The following is an 11,044-nucleotide window of genomic DNA, read 5'->3' on the forward strand; positions in this document are numbered from 1 at the left end:
GAGAGTTTGTACATGAAACCAAATGGACCCAGGACCCTGTCAGAGTCACATACCTGTGGACCATTGATCTATCTATTCTAGGACAGTGGTGATCTAGAAGACAAGTGGGGTCCAGGGCTCAGGGTACCTTGGGGCCAATGGGGGGAGTTCCAAATGAACCTTTGCATGTTGGTAACGCCGCGCGTACTTAAAGTACCAAAAGTAGAAAGTAATCATTGTGCAGAATGTCCCATTTCACAAGTATTCAAATGTATAAAATGTATAAAAATCTTTTGAAAATAGCAGCTCTACAAGCTCACATTTTCCAATGGCCGAAATGGGCTGAAGTGGGTAATGCATGTTTTGTAATAATAATCCAAATCTATAAAGTAACTAGTAACTAAAGTGTTCAAATAATTGTAGTGGAGTAAAAGTACAATATTTACGGTACTGAAAATACTGGAAATACTCAGTAAAAATAAAAAATACCTCAGAATTGTACTTAAGTACATGTACTTAGTTACTTTCCACCACTGATATAGGAGAGGCCACAGCTCTGCCCTCTGAAGCTGTGTCATCTAACACCGCTGCTAATAAAGCTAATTCAAACTGGGATGACGTCACGGGTTCCACGTTGGCCCGGACGTGGCACAGTGCAAAGAGACGACACTTCTTTAGAGTCACAAACACATAGAATAGAATACACCCCAGCGTCCTTAAAAAACACACACACATACAGCTGGTTTTAGAGGTGTAAACAACAGTTCCATAGTGTTATAATATAAGAGACTTATATTATCATGGGGCTCACCATCTCGTCGCTGTTCGGCCGGCTGTTCGGAAAGAAACAGATGAGAATCCTTATGGGTGAGTTTGTGGCTAAAGGGTTAGCATTAGCATTAGCTTTACTTTAGTTTTTTTTAGTGTTGGCCCGTCTAAAAGGAAATTAAATGATTTTATAATGTCAAACTTTTTTTCCACTATAGCCTCGTTAATACGCGTTGAACCATCCGCAATTCGTCGCTTGTGAAAAAATAGATTTTTTTGTAGAAGTTTTTTATTTATCTATGACAATGTGGGCTGTTGCTTTCCAGGGAAGTTTTTCCCCCAAGCACTTTTTAAGCTAATGCTAACGTTAGCTCACTTTGATACTTCAGTTTGTTGCTAGTAAACTATTACACTATTACACACAGTTATGATGGGACACCAGGAGAAATTGATTGTATGTTGTATGTGATTAGTTCTACTGATGGTTGATTCCGTGTGCATTGTAGCAGTGGTTCTCAAACTTTTTCATGTCAAGGACCCCCAAATTGACACTTATTAGCCTGCGGACCCCCATTTGAAAAGATAAGCCAGGGACCCCCATAAGAGAAGATTTGTACGGCTCTAGCAGTGATTCTCATCATTGTAATTTAAGGACCCCCCCAGTTTGACGTGCATTAGGCTACAGACCCCCATTTAATGGCATTTCTATCTCTGGGACCCCAATTCATATTGTAAAATCTATCTTAATTTAACTCTGAGAGTGTACAAATGGACCCGTTGTACACTCTCAGAGTTACAGACCCATAAGGGTCCATTTGGTTCCTATAAATCATTTAACTGGGGACCCCCTGGTATCCCCTCAAGTACCCCTGGGGGTCCCCGGACCCCACTTTGAGAACCAATGCATTATAGTGCTAGCTTAGCATGGTATCTAAAGTTTAGCCACAAGTTAACACTTTGCATGTTTCTGTAGATTTAAAAGAAACTAAAAGCTTGGTTAATGTTTAATATCAAGCTTCAGTTTCACGTGGGAACCCATTTTGGGGGCATTGCTTTCCTCAAGAACACATAACATATCCTGTAAAAATGTCTTTTGGTTTTACAAATGCATTCTGATTGGTTTAATTTCTCGTTGATACCGGTGTACTCAACCTGTGTATTATTTATGCTTAATGTTATTAATTGTTGTGACATTAATAAGCATATCAGTAGGTTAGTTTTCTTTGAATGTGTCCTCTGCTGCCTTGGTCTGGTTAGTTAAGGAAAGGTGACTCATCTGTGAGATAGGCAGGAAAGTGTCACAATGTGATTTACACTAGTCAAAAAATATCCTATAGGATTTTCCAATGTTCCAAAATTCGATATTTTTTTTGACTAGGGGGTATTATCTGATGCAATAATGTTTTTGTCCAACCTCAGCTACATTTAAATCCCATTGTATTTACTTGCAGTTGGACTGGATGCTGCTGGAAAGACTACCATCTTGTACAAACTGAAGCTTGGTGAAATCGTAACCACTATCCCAACCATTGGTAAGAGGTGTTTGGTCTAATAGCAATGTTATCCATGCTCAAATTAATTTCTATACGTGTCTTTTATGTTTTAGCCACAGAATGGAGTGTAAAGTGTAATTAACATTTATATGATATGCTTTGGTGAAAAAGTGTCAATGTGTGTCACTTGACAAAAAAGTGTCATATGAATGCTTCATCATGTTGCACAACACTTTTTTTGTCAAAGCATAAACTAGGCTTAATTCTAACATTCTCCTCCCTTTTTGTCTTGGACAGGTTTCAATGTGGAGACAGTCGAATACAAGAACATCTGTTTTACTGTGTGGGATGTGGGTGGCCAGGACAAGATTAGACCCCTCTGGAGACATTACTTCCAGAACACACAGGTATGACATCATTGAAATGCCCTCATGGAGATGCTACACCCGCGCCACATGCTGTGTATGAGCATACAGCCAAACAATGACCTTTTTGGGGGGCGGGATTCAATATTAAACAGGACCTGACCGTATACCCAACTCATCTGCCAAGTTTGACTCAAATTATATTAAAACTGTCTAGTTATTGCTGACGATCTCTGAGACTCTGACAGACACAAAGATGCCAGCCTTTACAATACATCCAATCTGCTGGCTGCAGATGCAACAGTGATGGGCTAGGTTTATGTATCATAACACTTATGAGATTTTGATTATTAGGAAATGTCAAAGGACATTGAGTTTGAAAGGGAATCAATGACAAGAAAATGACCATAACATTTGGTCTTCACTCAGAGTGGGCGAAGGTGTCCAAAAGAGACCTTCTTGAATAAAACTGATTTCATTCTGTTTTAGTTCTCATGGCATACACAAACAGGATCAGCCTTAACATGTTTTCATCTCAGCCATTTGTTGGCAACAATGTTGTTGGTTCCTCAAGGCCAATTCAATGGGAGGAGTCAAAACGATAACCCAAATTCCAGATGACCCCTTCCACATATTGAACATCCACGACAGCTTCTACTCGAGTTCTAGTTGAGTAAGGCGTTGTTGATAGTTCAGGGAATACCGTAGTTACATTATATCCTATTAGTAAATGTGAAACTTGACTTAGGCACTAGGCAGGAATGAGGAAGCACATTAACGGATTATTGTGTAACCCAAGATTCGCTTGTTCCCTCAATATAACACTTTTATAATACAAATTCAGCATTTATTTATGTTTGGAGTGTAGGATCTTCAGAAGAGTTTTAAAGATGAGACAACTTTTCACTCCCGGTGATACATTTTGTCTGTACTACCAGGCTAACAACAGACCTACAATAGAAGACTTAATAAATATAGAATGAGGCAAGCACCGCCAATGTTTACACTTGTTTGTTTCTCTTCATGCCACTGAGAAAGAAAAATACGAATGTACATACATCTTGTTTGTCCGTCCCACTTAAATGCTATAATCATGGCCATTACATGAACTGCATTGGTAAACATCTAACTGGTTTGACTTGATTCTCACCATGTAGGGTCTCATCTTTGTAGTGGACAGTAACGACAGAGAAAGAGTGACTGAGTCTGCAGAGGAGCTCTCCAAGATGGTACGTATTGGTAGTATTTAACGTGCTCCTCCTTACTACTCTGGTGTCTGGGTAGCACAAGGGTAAAGCTCCTGCCCATCACCGTGGAGACTAGGTGTTTGAATCCTCCGGTGCATTTGGCCTGGCTGGGCGCTCCTACAAACACAATTAGCCGGGCAGAGAGGGCGATATTCGTCACGGCACCATGGCGTATCCTACACGTTGGTCAGGGGCCAGGGCCCCTGTTTTTCAGGGAGAAGAACTAGGACGCGTTATTCAGGCTTTGTAACAAGCTTGTCCCTAGATAGTAAAAAATATATAGTTTAACCGAATGGGTTTCCAGATTGGTGATTGTGTAACATGTGGCACTGGTTTGGTGATAGCTACTTAGAGAGATGTGTGGGGAGTAAAGGAAATGAGGGGAGAGTGTTGCGGATAGTGTTGGACAAGTTACTTTAAAATAGTAACTTAGTTAATTAACTAGTTAATAATTGCATTTACGTTACTAGTTACTTTTGTGTTACCTTTTTTTCCTTCAGTTTATTTTTGTGTGTGCACAAAATGACAACTTTCATCTATTGTAGGCAGCTCACTTTGATGAAAAGTAAATGGGAATCATGTCTAACACAACAAGATACTTTGAAATCAGTCTTTCACGTCTCCATATTAACCCATTTAGACCTGTTGTAACCTATACGTTGTTATACCTTTCAATCCGGGAGCCACCTCTGTTTCATTAGTCAATCATTTTGTATTCATTTTTTTTAGTAAGAATTTGAACGTTTTCAGAAAACCTAGGTTAGGTTTTAGAAGGCGTTTCTATAATCGGGCCTCAGGTCTAAATGGGTTAATAAACGTGCATCCATTGTTAAATTAAGCGCAGGCATGCTGGCTAAAACCGGTTTTAGATACGATACAGAAAAAGGTAAGAATTGAGGATCCCATCGTCCCCTCAACCGGCTCTAAACGACAACACGGTGAGGGAGTCCCGCAGCTGCAGCCAGCGAGCGGAGGGAGTTGACAGACAGGGCTTGTGTGACAGTAAAAGTTGGATCATAATGAACCTTTAATCCTCGGAAGTTGTCGTCTATTTTCACATAAAGTAATGAGTAATGCGCCCATTTAAATGTCAGTAACTGTAACGGCGTTACAGAGTTGGAAAAAGTAACTACGGTAATTACGTTACTAGTTACTGAGTAACGAGTAGTTGCATTACAGTAACGTGTGTTACTTTTAACGAGTTAGTTCCAACACTGGTTGCGGAATGGCTGAATGTTTGTGCAGCCTGCTCTGCTAGCATCTCACATGTTCACCGAGACAAAGGGTCTTATCAGTAGAATAATTTTGAATGTCAGTCATGCCTTTAGGTGACATCTTTTCACTCTCTAGTTTAGGCTCCACAAGTTACAGCATTTACTATTTCAGAATTATGGGCCAGGGTTGGGCCGAGCAATATAGCTATAGAAAATGGTCACGGCTCTGTCTCTGTCATGTCAAAATGCTGAACTGCCGTAACCATTTTTGCACCATGTTGTGGAGGTTTTTCGCTAAATGAATAATCGAATCCTAATGAGGAAAAAGTCACACGAAACGTCAAATCTTGTGGCTTCTGTTGATATTCGAACTCTCGTTCTCTGTGCCCCCAGCTGCAGGAGGATGAGCTGAGAGATGCCGTCTTGCTGGTGTTTGCCAACAAACAGGACCTTCCCAATGCCTTATCTGTCAGCGAGCTCACAGACAAACTAGCCCTACAGGGCCTCCGTAACAGAACTGTAAGTCACAAGTAATTACATAATGAGAATCTTTTTGATTACAGAGTCCCTATTCCATATTTTTTGCTGCGACCACACAGCTATTATAAGCCTGTCTGTCTGTCCAATGTGCAAACTGAGAGCTGGTCACAGCTTATCATGCATTACATGCTTGTTTTTTTTTAACATGACTTCACTGCTACATGGTACAATTATTCAACTGATCAATCAGTAATTATTATAATTTGGAGGATTTTATCCTAATGATGGCAGATGGTCTAATAATTGAAAGGTTGTAGATTCTATGCCCATTGCCTGTAGGAATATTACAGCTATAATATCTGAAAACATTTAATTAATCCCCTATACAGTGGTTCGTTCAGTCAACCTGCGCCACGCAGGGCACGGGGCTGTATGAAGGACTGGACTGGCTGTCCAATGAACTGTCCAAGCAGTGATGTGGGATTGACTGGACAGATGAGCGATGGAGACAGAGTGAGAGAACACCGGAGAGCAGGAGAGAAGACCGAGGCGTTCACTTTAGAAACCGTTTGGTCTTCAAACACCTGTATTCAAAGGACAAGGCTGGTGGACAATGCAATCAACTTAATTGGAACATCTTATTATCCTTATTTTACACCTTTATTTTACATTATTATCCCTTTACATAGTCTCTATTTTTCTCCCCTTTGTTCCCAACCTCAATATACGGTCTACAACAAGTTAAGTTTCAGTTGATGAGCAAACGGGGGGCCATTCAAGGAAGTGTCCTGGAGACGGCAAAGAGAATCACAAGTTATATTTCTTGCGAGGCCGCGGCTCCTGCTCAGCCGCAGTTGGTAGAAATGGCTCATAACCACTTGACAACATTGGACATTTTCACAACAGAGGTATTGTAGAATGAGATGGAGAAAGATTGCGGTGATTTTGCAAAGAGAGTTGTTTATTTTTTTGCTTATTTTTTTTTCTTTCTGGTAGTACAGAACTACGTGGACCTTCTTTTTTTTTTCAGTGAATGGAACCAAAAAGGATGAGGAAAGCTGTGCCTTCTGGTCTCTCTTTAAACAAATCTGTGTAATCCTTTCTTAATCTCATTCTTAGGTAGCCCTTTTCCTCCCTAAGAAGCTTTAGTATTCATGTTTTGTGTTTTGTTTTTTTGTAAGACAGATTTATGCGATATAAGAAGACATTTCCTTCTGTGCTCCAATTGAAAGCTGTGGTGAAGCCAAACCACGGCGGGAGTGTGCGCGTAAAAGGCATCGTTGTAACCGAGTACAAACCTCAACCAGGATGTTTGCTTCGTTGAATACCTTGTCAAACACTCCTCACCCTCTCTTCCTTCCTTTCTTCCATTATTTTTTATAACCGCCTTGGACAAAAGAATTGGATTGAAAACTCTTCCTTCTATTCTCAAAGTGTCATAAAAGATCAACCTTGGGGAAGAAAAGAGGGAAGGGAGGTGCTGTTTTCAGTATTGGCACAGGGTCAGTGTGATTATAGATAAGTGGCATGCTTTTTTTTCCTTCCTTAAATTTGGCAGTGCTTATTGCAGTTCTCTGATGGCTGATGCTATGTGCTTGATTAATATTCTACCCCTCCATCTCCCACAAAACACACATACACAGATAAACCTGCCCACTAACATGTCTGGGCATACATTCCAACCTATGCTTTCTGATGCTGCATGCAGTTGCCACTCTTTAAAACGATGTGCTAACTAATGTTTTACAAAAAAAAGTCTAAATAAATCACTGTTTTAAAAAAATAAAGACGTGACTCCTGTACTCGACTGATTGGTGAAGATAAGCAATGCCTCATGAGACAAAGGCTTTTTTTTCTCAAAGATTAATTTAAACTGTGACATTGGCACTGCAGATAATGTCCACAATGTGACCTTACTGGGCAGTGAAGGTTTTCAGCTGCTATACCTGTAGTCTCACGTAGCCACTAGCCAGGCTATCAGAGATCTCAGTCTACTGATCCGTCTGGGGAAATCTAAATTCAACGAATGGGCTTGATGCTAGAGAAAACCAGCGGTAACGAACCTACACCCACTGCTTTCAAAACCAATGCTGATACCATCCCATATGAAGGAACACCCTAAAGTCTTTGCATTGGGCCTGTGATGCTGTCACTTTTTTTTTAAATGTCCCAAGTGTTTCCACATAGTTTTGGCCGATTCACTTAGTGTCACCAGCCAGTAGGTGGAGATCTCTGATCGTCTGGCTACGCCTACCTGTAGGCATTTCTGATAGGAGCAAAGTGGGTATACTACAGACCATTGCATACTGTATTTAGAGCTGCCACTAAAGAAGTCGTAAATCAAATTAGTTGATTATAATATTGCATCTGTATTTGGCTTTAAACCACAGGACACATCCTGTTAAAATATGATACTTCCTCAATCTAGAATATACCCTGGGATGCCTCAGGTTGTGTGCACATTAAAGGTATCATGACATTCATTTTCACTTTTTTTATTTTCAATGTTTTATTTGGGGTTTTATGACCTCAATTACACCCAAAAAACCTGAACTTAGAACATTCAGTGGATTTTCTGTGGTCTGGGGTTTTCTGAATAATTAGGCTGAAAAGTAATCTGAGCTTGGCCCTTTGACAGTGAGGTCACAGTCGATTAATCCCGCCCACTCCTTCGCACCTCCCCTCCCCTATCCTTTCCTTTGGGGGGGGGCGGAGCAGAGGCGATGATTGACAGGCAAAATCCCTCACCAGCGACACCCGCAGGCAAAGATTTATTTTTTCATTGCAGTTGAAAAGGCTTTAGAAATGTGAGAGAAAAACACCTGCCATGGATCACTGGAATGGAATTTTCACTTAAAACTTTTTGTACACTTTTGAAGGACCAGGACAAAGACTTTGAATGTGGTGTAAAAGTGAATGTCATTAAACCTTTAAAGTGTAATGCATCTATGTAAAACAAATTGTGGCAGGTGACTAAGGTGAGGAAGCTCTTCACAGCTGATAAGCTATTATTCCGTACAGACTTTCAATCTCAATACACCAGAGGGCTGTATTGGGTGGCACCAAAGCACTCCCTGGCAGGCAAATCATTTGTGTTTGAGTGTTCGTTCAGGAACAGGGGTATCCCTGTCTCTAGGCTCTTTTCTAAACAGAAAATACATTTTAAGGTTGGGATATTAATTTAATCCAATCAAGAGAGAAAACATAGGATACATAACATTCTTAACTGGAACACTAAAATGGAAGCCTATGAATGGGTTCTCTCCTTGGATGAAATTGGTGGCCCACCTGAAAACGTATTTTCTGTTTACTAAAGAGTTGGAGAGACGGGGAGACCCTTACTGAACAAACACTATAGCAATGATTACTATCAGAATATAGAGCTTTACCTTTTAACAAAGAACGTTTTGTTTTAACCTTTGACACAAACATAAACCAGTACAATTGGGATACAGTGAAGGACAATGCAACAGACATGTACACTTGGATGATTTGGATTTTCTCCAGTGGAAACAGATACCACAACAAGTACAAGTTTTAGAGGAATTGTGTCCTTTCATTTTGTTAAAAATGAAACGGCTGGGTGGAGCCGTTGGTGGAGTGAGAGAGAGAGACACACACACACACACACACACACACACACACACACACACACGTATAGTGTGTATAGTATCATTATAGTATATTACTGTAGTAGAAAATTATCTAATGTAATCATGTTTGTTATGTCCTGCCTATGTTCATGAGATTCCCCACATTAACAACCAGGTAACGTATGATGTTAGAGACGCTGGAGTTGTGCAATATGTCGCCATTGTCAGAAGGTATGTATGTGGAAACTGTTGAAAGCTATGTGTTGTTGAGATGTGTTTATGTACGGCTTTTATCTTCTGTGGAATTGCAGGACAGAGTCCACGTTAAAGTACAGTTTATCTTATCTCATAGGCAGGGCTCAGGCAGATAGTGTGTTTCATTGGCATATAAAAGGAGATCAGAGGAATCCAAATGTCTTTTCTATCCTGCTGCTCTGCTCATGGATACAGGGGTGAGTTGTCTCAACACACCTGGGGTAATTTAATAAACTTTGCACTTGTTTTGTATTGATTAATATCTTATATTGAAAGACCTATTAAGTATTATAATTTCTATCAACGGTTCCAGTAACATTTGACTAACTATTATTGTATCAGGGTGGAGTATGTGATCATTGTTTTTTGTACAAAAACTGAATACTATCCCCCCACTCCCCTTCCAGGACTTCACATAATGGAGAAATTCTCTATGGAGCCCTAATCTGTCTGCTTGCTCTACTAAACAATGCGTCAAATGTGTCCTTTATCTACCTTAACTGGTGAGAAACAAGCCTATATGTTATTATTAAACTGCAAGATCGTGTATCAAATCATTGTTTCTCATAAACATTGCCAGAATATGGTCATATTCTAATGTAAATTGTGTGGGGGAAAATGAGGGAAAAAAGCAATACCGTACGTATTCTTTTACTTAAATGTACTGTGACACAAAGTGAGTAAACTATGTATGTATGTCTGTGAGTAAGTCTTCATTTGATATCATTAAGGTGAAGAGATCAGTGGGGACGAGAAGGACACATCTAAATTCCCACTACCCAAGGGTGCGGTCACCTTTGTCCCTTGACTATGCAGTCGTGAGTGCTCTTCATGGAGTCCCAGGGATGCACTGCAGGGGCTGAGGTGCGCAGTTCCAGTGTTCCAGACAGTGAACTTGTTACAGTTCCTGTGAATTTTTGGTTCCTCTCAACCAAAAATGTAGAAAAATGTAAAAATTCCAGTGAACTTGTTACAGTTCCTGTGAATTTTTGGTTCCTCTCAACCAAAAATGTAGAAAAATGTAAAAATGCTGGAGAAGCATCCAAGCATCCAACAAAGAAACGAAATGCCCTAGTACATGGGGCTGAAATAAAGATGAAGATATATATATACTGTATATGCACGGTGGTATATATCTGTTGGGCCTACAGTAAGTGGCCTTCCAGCTGCAGTGCTTGGATCGTAGGCCTGAGGTGCCTGCGATTACAGACGCATTTGTTAAGGCTGTACGCATATGTTCCTGTAAAACAAAAGAAAATCTGAAAATAAAAAACTGCAAAAACCTGTGTAACTCAAAAACATGTGTAATGTCTGTTTATTTAGAAAAGAAAAGTAGGCTACTTTTAATGCTGTGTTAATTTAAAGGAACACTCCACCCATTGTCAACCTTATCTTCATATAATTACTAATGCTCACTCGCCATTTGTATATATATATATATATATATATATATATATATATATATATATATATATATATATATATATATATATATATGATGATATTGAAATCTGAGTAAGAAAGACTCGGACGGCTTCAGTATACAGTAGGTACAGTACATACAGGGTATGTGTATGTGATAGCAGTGCAGGCGTTTATATGGGGCTTATAATGATTTATAAATGTCCGTTCCAATTAATTTATGACAGC

The 11,044-nt window shown here is 39.8% G+C and overlaps 1 protein-coding gene and 1 long non-coding RNA gene across 2 annotated transcripts in view; both read left to right on the top strand.

Annotated features, from left to right (window-relative positions):
* Positions 1–624: 624 nt before the first annotated feature.
* LOC308092644 (ADP-ribosylation factor 4) lies at positions 625–7,333 on the top strand. Its single transcript, XM_080438686.1, has 6 exons — positions 625–846; positions 2,199–2,279; positions 2,538–2,647; positions 3,763–3,834; positions 5,460–5,585; positions 5,936–7,333. Exons 1-6 carry the CDS (start codon positions 780–782, stop codon positions 6,020–6,022), a joined length of 543 nt encoding a protein of 180 aa, XP_080294812.1. The 5' UTR covers positions 625–779; the 3' UTR covers positions 6,023–7,333.
* A 2,047-nt stretch (positions 7,334–9,380) lies between these two features.
* LOC308092620 overlaps positions 9,381–11,044 on the top strand; it is a 48,169-nt gene continuing 46,505 nt past the window's right edge. The window contains exons 1-3 of the long non-coding RNA XR_013933803.1: positions 9,381–9,591; positions 9,802–9,897; positions 10,134–10,265. This is a non-coding gene — a long non-coding RNA (uncharacterized lncRNA). The remainder of the gene's footprint in view (positions 9,592–9,801; positions 9,898–10,133; positions 10,266–11,044) is intronic.

This window comes from Gymnoscopelus braueri (genome assembly GCF_963280865.1).
Source record: "Gymnoscopelus braueri genome assembly, chromosome: 9".
Classification (NCBI taxonomy): domain Eukaryota; kingdom Metazoa; phylum Chordata; class Actinopteri; order Myctophiformes; family Myctophidae; genus Gymnoscopelus; species Gymnoscopelus braueri.